At 41.8% G+C, this 19485-nt stretch overlaps 1 protein-coding gene across 6 annotated transcripts in view; it reads right to left on the bottom strand.

Annotated features, from left to right (window-relative positions):
• Positions 1-19485, bottom strand: part of RNF144B (ring finger protein 144B) — an 86646-nt gene that overhangs the window by 15162 nt on the left and 51999 nt on the right. For all 6 annotated transcript variants that reach the window (XM_072033333.1, XM_072033332.1, XM_027451229.3 and 3 more), the window contains 2 exons: positions 11077-11181; positions 2435-2495 (listed from right to left, as the gene is read on the bottom strand). In XM_072033333.1, coding sequence (XP_071889434.1) covers positions 2435-2495; positions 11077-11181 — 166 coding nt within the window. The remainder of the gene's footprint in view (positions 1-2434; positions 2496-11076; positions 11182-19485) is intronic.

The following is a 19485-nucleotide window of genomic DNA, read 5'->3' as shown; positions in this document are numbered from 1 at the left end:
CAGCACACTTCAGACAGCAACATCTGGAAAACACATTGCTTTCTCTTTCTTTCCCTTACCACGCAGCAAAAAACAACCCTAGCTAACTTCACCTAGCCTTCCCCTAGTGCCTGATATGAAGAAAAGAACTGAGAACTGGGAAGAAAAGGGAGCTCAAAATATTTCATATGTAAAGTTTTTCTTCATTTTTAAATGAACTTGAAAGGCTGACTACAGTAATGCTACTATTACACTGTATTTCAGTTCTTTGAGGTATTCTCTATCATTACATAACTCCAATGAATCCATGGCTCTCTGAAGGTGTACTTGGCTTGGCTGACATCAGCTCTGGCCATTGAGCTGCATCCTGGCTGGAGTTCATGTGTTTTTAGTGAAAGGCCAATATCTGAACGCAAAGACCAATGGACTACATTTGCTGTTAGGTCAAGGAGCTGCAGCTGAGTTTGCCTTAGGGCTGGTGTGAAAATAGATCGTGAGGCTATGCAGTGGTTGTGGTTGGCAGGAGTCTGTGGGAGAGGCAAGAGCGAGGCAGTTGCAGCCTGGGCTTTGTGTAGCACGAGGTTTGGAAAGGGCTGGGTTGCACTTATGCTGACAGAGGCACAAGCTGTGCATCAGATCTCATTTGTCAGGAGTTCCTGAGCAGACACCTGGTCAGAAATTGGACCCAGCAACTGCCATCATCAAGGTTTATTGCTAGACTCACAAAAGGACCATCAAGCCAGCATTGCTGCTGGTCTGGGCAGGGAAGCATTGCTGGGCTGTGGTCAGGTCTGAGAAAAGAGCTTGAGCCAGTAGAGGCCCACAAGCCAGGTTCAACTGGTAAGCGTGGAAAGGTCAGCCTTAGGGGGCAATGCTAACCCTGGGGCAGGCAAAATGTCCTGGCTGGGTGTGGGATTAGTTCTGGTGTCCAGGATACCACTTGAGTTAGCAGGTTGTGTTCCCAGGCTTCGGTAAGTTCACTTTATTGCTGGGGCACACAAGGTCAAAAGTCTCAGTTTAAGCCTGCTGCTTGGATGCCAGCTTTACTTATCATAGAGGAGAAAAGACAGATCTAAAAACATCATGAAAAAACGCAGTGGAGGTGGAGGAGGATTTGCAAGACTTAGGCAAGAAGGAAAAGGGAAGGAGGACTTAAAAACAGACAAGTTCCAGGTTTCTGTGAGTGGGAGGCAGTAAAAAAAAAAAGTAACAGGGAGTTGGACAAAAGATCATGAGTTCAGCTTTGGCTACTTGTAGAGGAAGAGATACCAGGAAATCATTAGTTTCACAGTCTTCAGTTAAAAAAAGGTTTTATGTAAAAGAGATTAATGTATTGCAAGAATGCCTCACTTTCTTAACCCCTTAATATGTTATTTAACAAGCTGTGATTTCTACTTTCTAGGACTGTAGACAAGCCACTGCTTGGGTTATGAACTAGAGGGACTTCCTAAGGAATTAAGGGTAAACAAGAAGAAGGTAGAATAGGAGAAAGAAATCAAAAATGAAAGCTAAAGCTGAGTTTGAGATTTTTTTGTTTTCTTTGTCCTGAGTACCTGCAAACCACAGCTACAATCTGCATCCGCCCATGATCTCGAGGGCACACTTGGGTGTACTGATTTTGTTGGTTTTGTACTTCATGGTCATCTCACTGAACTTCAGTCCAGATGAGATTCAGTAAAAACCCACATATTCTTCTATCTGACCATTTTTTAAGTGCATTAATAAACCTAACTTTTATGAACCTCTGCATTTTCATTCTTATTCCCAATTCCTCTGCATCTAAGCACGCATATAAAGCAGAGCACAAATACAGTCTTCAGAGGAAAGCTTGAAGACAGAGTTAGAGCTGATCAGTCCCAGATACCCTACTCTGCAAGCTACCACAATGCAAATTCTTTGACAAATACTACAACTTCCAGCTGGGCTTTCAAGTTGGTGTCAGTCTTCAAAATCAGCATGGGATCTCATCTTTCTGACTATCAAGTGTCTTCTTCAGCCTTGGCAAGGAATCATCTCCTGAAGAAGAATGCTGACCTCTGACATACCAAGGCTTGGCACCAGTAAGATCTTCAGTTTCAAGCTTCCTTACTACTATGCCTTATTCAGTAATGAGGGGTCCAATTATCCCTCAGGAAAAAAAAAATAAATATACTAGAAGAATACACACAGGAAAAAAAATAAATATACTAGAAGAATACACACAAGGCTTCTCTGTGAGAAAAACTCTCTTCTAGGGATGCTTGCAGAAGTTTCTATCAGACAGCAGGGTCAGTATCTCCTAGAAGTTTTGAAGATCCTTATGGATGTATATTTCAAAACAATGACATCTTCTCCATCTCTTCCTCAACTCACCCAGCATGCTTTGTCTTAAGGCAGAGTGCTCTGCAATATGTAATATTGCTGCCTCTACTGACACTTTAAAAATTGAGGTAATAGAAACCAAAAGGGCTCATACCGCGTTCAAACTTCAGCCTCTTGTATAACTGAAACTGGTCAACAGGCACCAAACAGGCAATCTGAAATGAGAGACAAACAGAAAAATCATTAGGAACAATTAAAGACTTGACAAAATTTAATAAGCACCCTGCTCTACTTGTCTGCTCTCCTAAGCCAGCTTTCAAATCCACCTTCTTTTTCTGCATACTGTTCACCACCGCATTTCTCCATACCTAGACTTCCTTCTCCAAAGTATAAAGTAGTTCCTGGTCTCTCCTATTTCGACCACACGGCAGAGTAGTTCAGCCCAAGTCCTTCTTACCATGCAGAGGAAAGCCTTCTTTTGGGGTTCTGTATTTACTTCAACCTCTTTGTTTTATTTCATGTTTGTTTAATGTAATGAAGGGTGACAGCTAGCCAAGCCTGGAAACTGAAGTCTGTTGTTCATGCACAAGAATACAGTCCAAACAAACGATTGCTCATTCATGTCTCCCAGTCTTTATGGTAGGAGCCAGTTAGCTCTCGGGAACAAAAAAAGCCAGTCTGGTTTCCATTTTTTATTCATGTAAGAAATGCATTATTCTTCCTTTTTTTTTTGTTTTTCTGGACTAAGATGGTTAATGCCACTGCTATTGGAATTTGCCTTAGACATGCACAAGCCCACCGGGAACTGAAGTTAACAATCTAGTTGGCATAGACAATCAGGCTTTGTCAATACATTTTGGGTATTACCATGATTAAGCTAACTTAGCCTAAATGGATAAATGCTCTGCTCTCCAGTCCTTGTAAAATAACCAAGTATTTAAAACTAATAACCAAACCTGCATACAGTGTAAGGAGGGGTTCAAATGAATCTTGTCAGATAGTTGAGAAACCAAAGGTTTGTTGAATTCAAAATATGAGATAATTCTCTTATTTGATCCGTTCGCAACATTGCAGAGCATAGATCAGATCAGCACTGAACAAATTTCTGTGCCTACCTAAAAGACTTACTCTTTTCCTAAAAATAAACCTGGACTAATACCAGTAGAAGACCTGATCATTCGAAGCCCTGTGAGACAACACAGAACTGACAGCTTTGAAATGAAGGTGTTCTCAACCCTTATATCCAGGAGACCACCGTGGACCTTCATTACTGTAAAGGCAAAATTTTGCTCTCACTGGAGTAGAAGCTGGCCCTTGCTGTCCTTCTGGGTTGTGTTGCAAGGCACTCATGAGAAGAAATACAACAACAGAAAAATTCAATATATATTCAACCTCGTGTTGTAAATACCTCTGCTTTTGCAGTTGGAAAAAATGGTAGCAGAGAATATATCCATTTGGAAGACAACAAATTACTTTATTAAGATCTCAAATCAAATGAAATTAAAATTGCATTTTGAAGCAGATTTTTGGATCAATTTTTGAGCTAAACCAACGTCATACAAAAAACAATGCCACTGTTGTCCAGATGTAAGTGTTTGAAGGTGCTTGAAAGACTTAAAGGTGCTTATAATTGAAGAAATCAAAGGATTTTTCAGCTAACTGGGAAACACTGACAAATCTTTACAAACCATACTCATAGTCTAGTGAATCAGTTCTGTGGTTAAAGTACTGTCCTCATTCAGCTTCTGAATTCAGGGTGTAAAGTATTTTTAATATGAAAGTACTTTCATGGAGTACACAATACTTTAGTATGACCGTAACACAGCGAGCTTCCTGGAAAACTCTTCACCTGTTCATCAGAAGTTAGCTGAAACACTCTTGGAAAACAAATAACAACTTAATCAAACAAGTCAAAAAGAGTGAAGTTCAGCAGCTTCAGCAAAGAATGAAGCCAACCAACAGAATTACACAAAACCCACAAGACATCATTTCAGTATTGCCCAGTCTCCCCAGGGCAGCTTAAAATCTAAACAGAGTTCGGAAAACAAAGAGAGTCATCTGCTTTTCTCTAGCTGGGTGAGCATTGGCAACTACTTTAAATTTTACTTCATTATGACTAAATTAAAACAGCGAGTCTCAATGCTGTAAGGGTAAGAGCCACTTGAATGAATTGTGTCGTTGTCTGAGGCCTTTTTGTGCCTGCTCTTGCTTTTAACAAACCATTTTTCAAGAGCAGCTCTATTGAGCCCAGAATTTCCCATGTATTAAAAATCGGCCTTTTTGATGACAGTGGGAGCAGAGTAAGGAGTTCTATCGCAGATTTCAATTGGCAGCAGAGTCGGTGCTGAAAGCATCCCTTTCTTCTATTGAAAACCTGAGCTCACCGTGCCAGACTTCCCCACTGGCTTCCTCCAGCCCTGCTCTTCCTCCTTTGCAGCCTCTTTGCGGCCCAGGTCCGGCACCCTGCACACAGCTCCAGGTGCATGCAGCCTGTCCCTTCTGCTGCTAATTTCATTTATGCTCAATGGTAAGACAGCTTTTGGACAGCATGGTTGGGCAATGAGGTGCTTATCTCCTCCTACCTGGCATCAGAGTCTAAATGTTCATCATCATGCAACTTTTTTAGCCCCATCTGGGAGCCCATCCCAAACATCCCTGTCCTGCCCGACCGCACACACCCATGGGTTCGGCACAGGATGGAGACCTGGGGAGGAAGCGAACTGGCAACACAGCAGGTGGCAAAGGGCCAAAAGAGAAAAAGCACAAGCATGCCAGAAAGCAAGACATTTCTTACTCTAGGGGAAGAAATTGTTCAATTATTCAATGCAACAAGAAATGCTATGGGACAAGTTTTAGGTGTTTTTTTTTTAAAAAAAAAAAAACACCAGGTTAAGGTTACAATAAAAACCTCTGAACAAAATGAGAATCTAGGACTCTCCTCTTGTGAAAAGACATTGATTTGAGACTTATCAGACTGGTAGGAGTTGAAGTAAGTTTTCTGGTTTTCAATGCATCACAGGCAACTACTTCATTTAAAGTACTCTTGTCGTAGAGCACATGAATACTGGCAGGTCTCACTAAGAACAGCAGCTTTCACCTGAAGTAAAAAAATCCATAGAAAAAAAAAATTTTTTTTTGAAAGCTCGCTACCACAAAAGGCTCCAGCAGGAGCCCTGCCAAGTGTCCCAAAAGATTGCCCACTGTGGTACAATAACCGGGGGTGCTATTGCTATGCGAGACAAAAGAGCAAAGGAAGGAAAATGAAAGAGTTGGAAATAATTGAGTTCAGTTTACACAGGGGCAGACTGTTCCTTGTAACTTGGGCAGTGCAGTAACCAGGAGCCAAGGAAGAACAACTCCCCTGTTTTTAAACACTGGCTACCACAGTGGAAAGGGAAAATCACTGCTCCACCTATTCTCAGGCTTTCAAAGGAGATGCAAGGAGGCAATCAGGAGAACTGAACAGGCCTTACTTCCTTTCACACCCATATGAATCAAGTCTTGATACAGCCTGGAGAGGAAAGTTCATCAGCACAAGTCCTTCTGCCTTTCTCTCTTCAGCAGACACAACAAGCGGAGGTCCAGCACTGGCAGCACCAACAGCAAAGGGTTGAACTGCCCAGCTCTGCTGAAGTCCCACTCGCAGAGCCAGTGTCTGATTTTGCGAGCAGTTCAAAGCAGTTTTAACTTGGGCTGTGCTTTGTTATGCTCGGTGGTTTAATCATGAAACATTAACGTATTAGTTTTCTCTATCAGGGAGCTCTTCCCTTATTTAATCTCACACACACACACACATACACACACACACACACACACACAAAAAAGACTCGCATTTACTTCCCTCAGATTTAAGAACAAGTAAATAACAAGAACTTTTTTAATTTTGACCCTGAAAAAAGTAGGTTGGCCTGCAACATGTTCCCACCTTCCTCCCCATTTTGCCATTTCAATCTGCCCCTAGCAAAATGTAAACCAATTTTCAAATTAAAAATAAAACCAGTATTTTAAAACAACTCCCCGAGGGCTTTTTGCTCAGCTATGTATGGAATACAACACAGTAAAGAATTCAAAGATCTGGGTCACTGTCCCATTTCATCAGCTCTTTGCAAAGTGCTGACAACCCTCTGCCAGGTTAGCGCTGGCGCACATCAGGTATTTACACAGACAGAGGGGGCAATAAGCAGAAACCGCACGGAGTGCAAAGGGAAACTTCTTGCTGAACTCCGGAGGCAAAAGGAAAGCCCAGATGATGCCCTCTCTTAGTGCTCCCTGCACAACTGTAATTCAAATCAGATTACATACATCACTGTGCCTCGTTGGCATCAGCTCTACAAGCTTCAGAACAATGCAGACATTAGAAACAGCACAGCACAAGCCCCTAGAAATCATCCAACCAAGTACTACATTGGAAGTCCTTATATGCACTTGAGACTTACCCCACTCACAGCTTACACTGCTGATTGCATTTGCACCACGTAAAACCATTTCGAATCATAATAAATTACCCTCTATTTAGGTTAGGGATATTAACTGTTCCAATTAAATCAATGGAGCAAATCCCCAAGAGAGACAGGAATATTCTAGACGGGAGAAGTCTGCACAGTTGAAGAGAGCTGCATTAGCATAAGATGTTCCTTCTACCTTCTGCTACCAGGAACAAATCCAAAGCGTTTTTGTTTATTGTACTATTAGAGTGCGAAAGGACAAACATCTTGTTTAATGAGATGGCTTTTAAACTTTCCTTTTCTGTGTAACCAGCTATTTGAAACAGAGCCTGTAGCCAAAAACACTGCCTTCTCATCGCTAACATCCATTTATTTCTCCTTTAAAACAAGCTACACTTAAAGCAGCTGATATCTTGATGTAACAGGTCAAGATATGATCTAGGCTTAGACCTGATTTCATGCACTGTAGTGGAACAGTTCCTTCTATTCAAGTACACCGCTTGTCAAAACCAAAAACAAGCAGGGAAAGTACCAGTTTCAACTAGCTTTTGTTAATGTAAAAACAAAAAAGGGGGGGGTCAGAAAACATATTTGTACTGCAAGGTACAAATTTCTAGTTCCCATTACCTATGTTAATTTTTTTAAGAATACAAAACCTGTAACATTTTCTTTCTGAGGTCCAGAGAGACACAATGTTCTAGTTCACCTAAGTTAAGCCTTAACTCCCAACATCTCCTATGCTCTGTGAATAAGCAGTTTACTCCCCAAACACCAATGAAATATTTAGAGACAGATGCCTACTATTCAGGCTTGCTAATTTCTTCATGACAAATATAGGAAGAAATTCTATCACACATTTACAGTGTTAACCTGAGTTTTTGCCCTCCCCACTGCCAAAAGCAACACAAGAAGCACACGTGTCAGAATCGAGCCCAGAGCAGTGAAAAGGCTCTAATAATTTAGTACTGAACAGCAGTAACACTGAGGGGTTTTACTGAGAAGACAAAACATACTTTCTTCACAGAGAAGACAAATAGGTCACTGGTAAGTACTGAAGAAATGTTACACACCTTGAATAAAGACCTTGACAGAGGGAAGTAGATGAACTTTCATAAATGTTACATATCCTAAGTTACTTATAAGCTTCATTATTAATTGTTCAGGTTTCCTATTGAACAGGACCCAGTCCAAAATGCACCGAAGTCAATGGCAAGGCTTTTCTTCACTTCAAATTATGTCTAAGTTCACCTTATCTCCTTTGTGCAGGCTAGGGCAAAAGGCATTTAAAAAGCAAACAAGACAACTGTGCTAGCTAACGTAATTAGACACAATTCAGCCCAAAGTAGAGGAACCTATTTAACACCACATTCATGAGAAAGACAGTTTGAACTGCTGTTTTTTTTCTCCAAACCCTAACAGTGCCTGCTAAACATTAGTTGCAGCAGGGTCTGAAATGGACATGACCTGAAAAATACACTATTTCAAAATCCTGATGCCAAAAAAGGATCGATGTATTTTTCCCCCCAGGAGAGGTAACACATAATTTTCAGAAAAAAAATTAAAATATAAATAAAAACATGAAAAAGTCTATACGCATATTTTATTGAATGTTTACCAGAAAACAAATTTTTAAATGCACAAGCATAAATATCTTTAAGTTAGATGCTACTGAATGGTTGAGAAAGTGTTGCCAGAGGTACGACATTTCTCATGGCACTGTTGTGGTGAGGAACATTTTCCTGCTGGAGGCCAGAGAGCAAACAACCAGCCCTCCTGGAGGCGAGGAGGCTGATGTTTCCACACCTGGAGTTTCAGAGTGTGTAATGAATAAACTGTAGGGCTAAATAGTACTTCCATGCCAAACAATAGTCATATGTAAGGACATTCTCTCCCATCTGAATAAGGTTCTGTTTTTTAAATAGTAGCTTTTAAAGGCCACATTTTCACATGGAACAGCCTTTATAGAAAAGAAAAGAAAAATAGAATACAGAGTGCTCATACATAATCTGTGGTTTATTTACTAATCCTACAGATTATTAATAGAGACAGGCTATTAATTCTATTGTTCATGTTTTGTTTTGACTTATTTTTTTCATTTTTTTTTTCATTAAAAAAATAAGTATTTGGTAAAATACACAAGCAGTTCATTTTAATGAGGTTGGGAGCTTGTCTGCTTTTCAAGCAGAGGGTTTGTGTTTTAAGTGCATCACCAAGAGGGAGTGTCAGAATATTCATTCATCCACCAGACACTAATGCACATCTTGGGCTGTTTAGTCATTCTGCCTTTAGCCCCAAAAAGCACACAAGGATTAACTTAATGGTCCATTAATACATGCCCTCCAGTGCCCTTTTGCTTACTAATGGGAAATACATCCTTACAGTTCCTATAGCATCGTAACCCGAATTTAACAGTGCAGAATTCTTCCTGCCATTTGCTAATTTTCTTTTAAAACAGCATTTTCAATAAATGTTATTTGTCTTCAGCCTGGTGCTACAGGTGGGAGGGACAGCACTACACCTTCTCTGCATCTATGCAGAAGAAAAGAGGACAGGAAACAGCTAACTTCTTTCCACAACGGCTGGATTCAGCCAAAGAAAAGCTCCACCATATCCCAGCACAGCATAAAAATAATAATAATTGCAACTCCCAGACCCTGATTCAGCTAAGCACTGGGTCTCAAATTCATGCTGGAGAGAAGATCATGATTTTTTGGGGGAGAAATGTAATTCTTGGTAACTCTCTCCAGTTCTGTGTGAGGTGTTTTATATCTGCTTTCCCTTATGCAATCAGAGCCACTGCAACTCGGCTGCACTCCTTCCCTGGTTAGAGGTGATCCCCTCAATGCATGCCATCTTCCCAGCCCTGTGCAGAGCAGAGAGGAGGAGTACAGTTGCCAGTGTCAGTGGAACAAAGGAGGTCCCTCATTTTCAGTCAAAACTTGCCTCCCAGTGAGTCCATCTCTCACATGCTTGCTTGGAGGAAAATCCCATTCCATAATGAATGGAATTGAGTTTACTTCTTAATACAGAGTTTATATTGAGTTTACTCCTTTCTCCCCAGCAGAAAATAACCACACACCAAAAATTTGTGAGAAATGGCATGATTGCATTTGAATACAATTACACACCTCTAGCACAGTTATGTCATCTGTATAAACAGGGGTTAAGGAAAGCCAGAAGATAAATAACCTGCTTTTCTTTAGTTCCGGATGGAGGTCTGATTCTCCTTGACATTGTTCCTGCACACAAACGCTAAGAGAATGCGCTGAATGAGCCAAAATCCTTTAGCCACCATTTTTTTTTTTTTTTTTCTCTGCTTGTGTTCCTGTGCCCAGCAGTGGCTCACCTGGCTCACAGAGGGAGCAAGCAAGCAAGAATAGCCTCAGGGTGAAATCAGATTTGCCCATGGTTTTCCATGGCTTTCTAGATGCACAGAATAGCTGGCATGCATAAAGGTTCCAGCCACGCTGCCAGCAGCTCCTCCCCATGTCATGGGTTTGGAGCTAAGCCCAATTAGGAAACTTTACACCAGCCCTAGGTCAGCCTGGAGGCTGCTGGAGCTCTGCTGGGAGGCCACCAGGCAGCCTGGTGGGAGCCACTGACAGCCCCCTTGAGTCTCTTTGTCCCAGGCAGTGTAAGGAGGTCTAGGAGCTACATTTTCCCTCTGGTTTCTCTGCTTCCAACTTTCAAATTGAACATTCATGTTACTCTGGGGGATTGTGCATGTGCCAGATGTGCAAACAGCTGTGCCCAAGCCTCGTTTAGCTTCTGAGTTCTCAATCTCTCCCATCTCTGCCCTGGGAACTAAGCCACTTTTCTCGTAAGACCTACTTCCACCCAGTGCTGTGCAGATACCTTTCTTTGAATACAATTATACAGTCTCATATGTTTACACGGGCTGCAAATTGGTTGCTGAAGCCCAATATAAACATGGAGGAAGAAGTTCTGGCTTTGCATACAATCAGTTTGTGTTCTTGCTCTTGGGTTTAAAGAGGTGCTGGAATTTCAGTGTTTATAGTCATATCAAAGCTGTTTTAATTGACAGCACTAAGGGAGGCTCAGCAATTCTAGGATACAAGGTGTTCTGGTTAAGTCACCTGCACGGGTAATTCAGAAGTTGTCTGGATGCCAAGTAAGCCCTTCCTCAAGGCACAGAGAATGAAAAAAGGAGCAAAACCCTTGAAAAACATCTGCTTGTTTCTAGTTCCTCTTGTCAGTCAGGCTTCTTGCCAAAAGCTCATTAAAGGTAATTAAAGGGAGGAAAAAGTACATGATCATATTTATTATGTAGATGAAGAAAAGTACTTGGGGGGTTTTATGTTAAGAAAGAGGAAGAAAGAAGTGTTGATACCTCTGCTTCTTGTAGGGTCCCATGGTTCAAGCATACCATGTCTGGACAAGTGATAGGAGATCCACAACCTTCTTGAATTGCCAGCTGCATGTACTGTTTTAGGCACTAGGAAGAAGGAAAGAAAAAAAAAAGTTACAGCCCACATGTTGGGAACACACAGACGCTGGAGATACTACACAGCTACCACCTCCACTGCCTTAATTGGCTGTCCTGAAGCTCCAGCACACAGAAAACATCAATTATTGCAAGCGTGAATGTTACAAGTCATTACATTGGAAAGAATGCAACAAAGAACAATTAATTATGCATGACTTCATCTGCCGAGCATTGTGTTTACCCGAGTCAGCAAGTCAGACCCTTCAGTGCTAACAGCCCCTATGCTCTGCTCAACTGGCTTGGGTAGATTATGGGGAGGGGGGGGCATCTTTCATCCTAATTAAACAGGCTTCTTTCTTTCGTCTTTCCTTCTGCATTCTTAATTCAGACTCTGAGGCAGCAGTCCCCATTGTAGGAGACCTCATTTACAAGAAGGAGGCTACTGTTCTCAGCTCTGTAAAAAGGGGAGGGCTAGGAGGTTAGAGGAGGTTATCATCTGTCCTACAAGATGTGCAGCTATCAGGTCTCTCCTCCCTCTCAAGGCCCCACAGAGATCAGGTAATTTCTACAATTTACCTTGATTTATCATCAGCCTCTAGGCTATTGAGCAAGAGTTCAAGGTCCATTTCCAGCATGGAAACCTTCTTACGAATGTTTCCGAATTGTTTCATCACCCAAAAATGGCAGGCCTCTCCTTTCCAAAAAATAAGCCCTTTGCTCCCCCTCACATTTTATTTAGCATGCCGGTTTCAAATGTATCTGGCTTGGATTTTAGGGATCCACAATTCTTTCGTCTATTTAACACTTACTACGCAGTCTTCAGTAAAGACATGAAATAAAACTGGGGTAATGGACTGAAGAGCACTGTTCTAATTTTATCTCCAAAGTACACAGGCAACTGAGTGGACTCACTTCTAAATAAAATAAAGCAACCTTCTCCTTGAAAACGCTCAAAAAGCACACAGTAAATTGCAAATCACTCTAAAAAATAAAAAGACATGGATTTCTGGCAGATTTTGGTATCAGCTTGCATGGTTTACTGTAAATGAAAAGCAACACATTTTATGAGCAGCAGGACTACGGAAGCTTTTTTCTCTTCAGCCTTGTATTACGTGCCCACATGGTAAGCCTGTCCTCCTCCTCAGTGCTGCTGGCTGCCTCCCCTGATGCCCCCGATCCCCTTTTCCTCCCTGCTTCCATCCCTGAAGGCCAGCAGCAGCACTGGGTGCCTCTGAGGACAGCTAATGGGTTAAACACTACCTGCCCATCCCTCATTTGGGCATCTCATTTGGGTTTCCCTGGCTAAACACCTGTCACTTTTCAAGAAGTGTGTCAAAGTGTGAGGTCCCCGAGACCTCTGCCTCTCTGCCAGCCTCAGGAACGGGCACCGAGTCCAGAAGCCACCAAGTGGGATATGGGGAAATCAGAGCATGAAGTCCCAGGCCCCTTCACAAAGTGCTTTTCCAGTATTAATGGGCATTTAACATTCAAGCCTGCATTAGTCCGGGCTGTTCTGAGAAGGCTTTGCGTAACGGGCTCCAATTAAAGAAATTTCCTCATTTGTATTTTTATTGGAAAGCTGGTATCCTCTTAAATGTCAGGCTACCCAGGAGGTCGAAAAACGGAAACAAGGTTTCCTCCTTATTCTGTCCCTCCACTGAAATGTCCCTGTCCACACCTTCCTGGTTAATTCGGATGAACTACACACTTCAAGCAAGTAGAAGCACATTAACTTAGTGGCATTTTAAACAAATATACATCTGATTTATAAATATCTCAATAGTATTCATTTAGAAGAATACAGGGACATAACCTACTGTCAAGCTTTAAATATCTAGCCCATTAAGCACTAATGGGTTCAGATCCAGCACACATTCCTGTAAGAAAACAGCAGAGCAGGCTGTAAGGAAGAGATGGTACACAAGCAATACATGGGAGGTGAGGGAGATATTCACAGGTCAAGGGGGAAAAAAAGAAATCAGTAATTGAAGATGCTATGAACCACCTAAGGAGCATCAGTCCAGATTTACCTGGGAGCTACTCTTTTGTTATTCAAACAGCAGACTCCGTGCCTGCTCCCATCCACTTGTCCACCTTCCCTGAAGGCATTTAGGTACAGTACTCACAGTCAGTGTAACCACCAGACCAGTCACCCCGTTATAACCCACAGCTCCACCACAGAGTGGTAAGCAGAAAACCAGGCACAGCCACGGCGGTGCCAAAACAGTGTCCTCAGATCCCAGGGCAGCTCCCAGCCCCGCTGCTGATGCAGATGGAGACCTTGGGTGCCCACACCCTTCAGATCATACAGCAGGAGAAACGGGGCACCAGGCATCGACTCCCGACACGGCTTCCCTCCTGGTTTGTGCCTGTGCTCTCCACCATGAGCGATGCTCAGCCCTCCGACCCCTATCCCCAAAGCCTGCATGAGCTGCAACGTGCAACATTTGAAGAAGGGGGAAAGTTCCCCTCCTGCCAAAAACTTTCGTCCGCCTTAGTTTATCAGCAAGCATGGGAGAACAACCTTTTACTTTCGCTGACATCCTGGCTGCTGTCTCCTCTGTGGTGCTGCCTGATATTTAGTAATTTGTTTTGACAGCGTGGTACAGAGAATTTGTATGCTGGGGGCAGCTCAGGTCAGCCAGTTACAGAGTGAGGACAAAGCCTGAGAAGTTCCTGCAGGCCTAGCAGCAGCCCAGAGGCTTGTTCTTAATTTAGACTTCCAGGACAGAAGCTCAGAGCGCTGGCAATTGCCCTCCCCTGACACCATGGGCAGGGAGCGCTTAAGGAGCTCCCATCCACAGCACAGATTTTGATTTCAGCTTCTACATGCACTAGCTGAACCATTAGGGATACCGAGGCAGGAGTGCAGAGGTTTCTGAGGATTATTAATGCATCTGGATTCTCCTTCTCTTCTCACTCACCACCTGATCATGGATGAGGACTGCAAGCTGAGCCTTCCCGCGGTACTTTTAGAGGGCGCTGTGCTTTTAGGGGGTGACCCGGGGAGATTTTGTAACAGGTTTGTGCAGTGCCACAGAGCTCCAAACGCTTCACCACCTCCATGTTAAACAGCTTTGATAGCTATTAAACATTTTGCCTTGATTTTCTGAGCTTGGAGAATGTGTTCTGGGTGCAATTTAAGAAAGTGATAGAAGGACATAAATGAAGCCTTTACATTTATCGCTGAAGGATTAAGCTTTTTACCTCCGTCTGTACATGAATGAAGATGTGAACTTCTTGTTCCCTCTTTCACAAGTTAGCAGCAAAGAAGAGATTGTGGAAAATTACTAAAACTTTCAAATACACCTCCACATTAACAGCAAGACTGTTTTTAAAGAAGTTTTACTATTATTTACAGCTCAGCGACTAATCTAGCTACTTCCTTGAAAAGCGGCAAATAAAAGTATCTGAAGAGATGTAAAAGCTGCAAATGTGACAAAAAGAGGATTCACTGTTTATACAATGCATCATGATTCATTTTCCCAGCAGTATGTTCTCCTACACAATGAAGAATTCATTACAAAGACATAAAATGATAAGACTTTTTTTTCCTCTATGATTTTTGTCTACACAAAATCAAGAATATCTCAGTAAGGAAAATCGCTATTTAGTCACTCTGGAAAGTGAAGGCAAGATCAAGATATTCAGCATTCTGTGACACCAGAGTTCCTTGAAAGGATCTTAACTTTGACACCTAACAAACCACCAGGCTGTGACACCCGTGGGCTTCACAACACCTTCCAATTTCCCCCAGTGCAGTGATTTACAAGCATGAGGAGCAGTCAGTGGCTGCAAAAGCTGCACCAGAGGACCTGTGGCTTTCAGTGGCAGCCATAGCACAGGCTTGATCTCCAGAGCCATCAGCAGTGCCCCTCCTAGCAGCAAGTGAGGTTTCCACAAACGCCTCACCCAGTCGAGGCACAATGGACAAAGCAACAGAGTAAAAACCCTCTGAGGTCTCCCTCAATGGGTCTGAATCCTGCTGCCTACAAATGAAATCAGAGGATTAGCTCCCCTACATTTGCTCCTCAAATAAATGGTAGAAGCCAACCAAGGGACTTTTAACTCCCATACCTGCAACTGTACCCTGAACACTTTACACTCAACTGAGGTTCTGCCTCGTTACAGCAGCTATACCACGTAGCTAGTTGTGTTCTGGAAGGCACTGGGTAATCCTGATGCAACCAAGGAAGAGAGATACATTACAATGTGGCAATACCACTCCACTAGTAAAAAGCAGTACACCTGACAGAAGGTTTTGGTGCCAATCTAACATCGACAAACAACTTTTGCTCCTGCTGGACTACTGTCAACTTCAGTGAAAATAGTACTACAAATATTTTTTCCTTCTGAGATTCAAAATGCATAATGAGACTTATTTTTTTCAAATAATTTGCTTTCTAGGCATTTGGGGGCAACAATTTGTTTTTCACAATAAGATGTTTTTGTCTTTCAAGCCATCACCTGCTGTTTAATAAAGACAGCTGTCTCTTTACCTATTTCAGAAAATGCTACTCATGAGTATCTAGTAAGTTAAGGCCTGTAAAGTATTCGGATCATATTCTCATAGTACATGCAATATATATGCATTTATTTTTGTTTTATAGGACTTGTAAAAGAGGTTACGATTTAGGCAAATATTTACATATGCCCAAGTACACATTCCTCTCCTGGAGCTAAAGCTTTGTTGAAAGTGTAAGTTGCAACATGAAAGAAGACTCTTTAAAAAAAGCACTGAAAATCCCAACCCAGCAATGCACAAATGAGTAACAACAAATCCTTTTTCAGTAATAAACACTTCCTGTATTTTTCAAGAGTGTTTGCTATGGTCAGCTGTGATCTCCAGGAACTGAAAATTCTGTTCGGACTACTCACAGATTCTTCATTTCAGCACTTCTTGGACACATTGCACTAACTTCAACTTTTTTTCTCTCTTTTCACAAATCGTATTGTATGGCGGGGATTTTTAATATGCTGACCCAAAAAAAAAAAAGGAAGTCTGTTTGGCAACATCTTTAATATGCAGAAGGACCATAACAGTAGTTCTGCATTTTAACTTAAGAATGAGTTCAAAGTATAATTTCAGTATTGCTAGGTAATGATGTAACAAAGGCATCATATCCTTCTCCCTGGGAAATCTTACGCTTCTGGTCAAAGGCATTTTCAGGTCATCTCTATACCAGAGAGAAAAGATGGATCCCAGTCATTCCTACATGCTGCCTTTCCAAGTACTTTGACATATTCCATTACCCTGCTCTTCAGCTCCCTAAATTCAGCCTCATAGTTTTGTATGTGAAAGCATAAAAGGAATCTACAAATGTGATACAGCAAATTTGAACAGGTAATATTAAAGAGAGGTGGAGGAATGGCTAGGAAAAAAGGAGGAAACTGAAGGAGCTGGTCTATTTTCCTGTCAAGTGCTACAGGTAGTGCTGCTGACTGACCACTGTGCAGCAGTTGATACAGAACAAGTAAGGTTATCTTTCTTTAATTAAACATGATAACTGTGGAAATGAGGGGAAAAAAACAGATCCACACTATTTCCTAACCACTCATAGAGTATGATCTACATTAAACAAAATATGATTTAAAGTATTCTGCCAAAAGAAGAAAGTCTTTCTTCCTAGTGTGTAACTTGAAGACAATTTCCATTTCAGAAAATTTAAGAAAACCTCAGGCCCACATTTTAATATCCACATTAAAATGTTAAATCTCTTTCTCAAAGTCCTCAAAACTGTATTGAGTTTGGGGTCGTTTTTTTTTAGTGTTTATTTTTTTAGCCCTAGCCTTTCACAAACTCAAAATCTGAGGGGTGAAATAAAATGACTACATATGGAGAGAAGACAACTTTTTGATTGGCATTCCAGAGGCCACGTGCCTCTCTGTCTTACGATCCAGAACAGATTAAGCTTAGTTTTCACTTCAGTTCTCTGTAGTGTTCATGTACTTTTTATTATGTAAGACACGGCTCTCATTACTTTCTTATTTACAAATGTTACCTGCTCTTCAGTGCATGTACATCACAAGGTAGTAGCTGTGAAGTTTTATATGTAGTATTAGTAACTTGTCAGAACACTACATTTTCACTCCAGTGGCTGCCAGATCCACTCAATAATTAATCAATTGTGTACTCTATTAAATGTAAAAAAAAAAAAAATCAAAATAGGGAACAGTACCCAGCAGTTATGGCAGATCTACATCATTCAATGTGTAGTAACTGAACTCCTGGAATGTGTCAAGCATTTCCCAGCAGGTCTTAAAACCAGATGAATTAAGCCTACTGTCGATTAGCTTGGAGGTATCTGCACTTTACCTGAAGAAAAATGTGGGGCTTTTCCAACCCAAAAAAAAAAAGTTTTTTAAAAGAACAACAAAAGCGCACCAATAAAACATGTACTTGTATTGCCTGATCTGTATTTTAACTGCTAAGGACCAGATGCAGTGATAAATGAAGTTACCTTTAAATGGATAAAAGATTAAACCACACAAAAGCCTTAATGAGAAAGATGCTTGAAAGAAAGTGAAAAAATTCCCTTAGCCTCAGATGACAAATTGTGCCTGAGTAGAAGGGGAGGAGAAACATGACTAACAAGCATCTTCCTTTGTTATGACCAAGTGAAAATATCAACAAGGAAAGATGACAGTGGACTAGAATATAATGGCCTCTTGCTGCTCCCCAAGCCAGGATTTTTAGGGGATCTTTTAAGGAAGACTGAGAAATCTGTCAGCTTTGTCTCAACAGATCTACAGCCAATGGTGCTAGACACTGCTCAGGTGCACAGTCTAAAACCAATTTACACATGGCCCTGCACATGATGGACGCCTTTCAGAAAAGTCAGGGTAGGTTCCTGGTAATCTTTGCCATGAAACGGCACCACAAAACTAAAAATGACCAGAAATGCATGTGAGAAGTTTTCAAAACCTCTAAATTACTATAAAATTGCTACGTGTTCAGTACCGCTCTTAGCAGGCGTGGGAATTTTCTTTTTTATAACTTTAAAACAAAGCTATTCTGCAACATTTCAAATGTCAAGCTGGGGGAAAAAAAAAAAATCTGAAACGTCAAAATTTGACAGGTTTCTACCTGTGGGTGGAAACAGAAAACAGTCTGAGGTGAGCTTACATAAAGTAAGTGGGGCATTACAGCACAAGGGCTATTTAGGAAAAGGAGAACAGAGTGTTCTGGTGCAGCCACGAGCACATACAGATGTCTCCTAGGATGGAGAAAAGAGGTGGAAGAGAGGATCAAGAAATCTCCCCCTGAAAATTAGCACAAAGAAACAGAAGAGAGATTAAAACCCAGAGTTTGCTAGACAAATGCAAATCCAAATTTTCCCTTACTCCTAAGTTTTACTAAGTAGTCTTTCACTGTAGTATTTGTGCATATTTGCTTCATTTCGCAGACATCCCACGCTCTTTGTCATCTGCCTCCCCCTTGTCTTTGATCTGCTCAGTCTCCTCTGCTCTGCGGCTTTCCTTCAAATGCTTTTTGCTGATGCTGACCCTTCACATCAGTTTGTCTGCAGTTCTCCAACTCTCCCCTGCACAAGCAGCCAAAGACTGCACAGTACTAAGGACAAAATGTCAATATTTGGCCACCCGAAGAAGGAAGTAGGGCAGCGCACAGCTGCTCCTGAAAGGCACAAGGAAAGCAGAGGAGCCTTAGAGCGTCTTGCTGGCCAAGCACAACAGAAACTCCTGTTTCTGTGGAAGGGTTTTCCCTTCCCCTCTAGCAAAAATAGCTGGCAGCAGCACGCAAGCTCCTCTTTCACAGGCTGCGGCTTCCTCACCAGGCAGGCAAGAGCTGCCCAGGGCACCAGGCTGTCAACAGCAGGAAAAAAGCCTTTTTAGCCCATGCCTACAGCCCTGGCCTTGCTGTCACACACAGCTAGAGCAGAAAATCTTGTTCTCCCAAACACCAGGGGATCACCTTCTACTTGTAGAATACTCAAGGCAGAAGCTACCTGTGCTCCCATTCAACGTTGCACGTTGACTTCTCCTTTTAAGGTTGCAGGAAGTTTAATCTCACTTAGACTGGGTTCTGTGGACCAAAATAACAAACAGGTGATCATCACGGTATTTGTTTTGTATGTTTTGTAACTCAGTTACCTCACATGCTTCTCAGAAACACAAGACCTAACAAAGAATTTGCTTGGAAAAAAAAAGAGAAGGGTGATTCATGCTGGTCCTGCATAAACATGTGCTGACAACACAGGAGCAAAGACATAGAAGTATCTTTTGTGTTCAGACTTTGTTGTATGTTGTTTTTTGCATCTCAAACCCTATTCCAGTAAACAACACACAAGATGG

Source organism: Anas platyrhynchos, chromosome 2, assembly GCF_047663525.1.
Source record: "Anas platyrhynchos isolate ZD024472 breed Pekin duck chromosome 2, IASCAAS_PekinDuck_T2T, whole genome shotgun sequence".
NCBI lineage: Eukaryota > Metazoa > Chordata > Aves > Anseriformes > Anatidae > Anas > Anas platyrhynchos.
The sequence above is the reverse complement of the archived record's forward strand: the minus strand, read 5'-3'. Positions and strand labels throughout refer to the sequence as shown.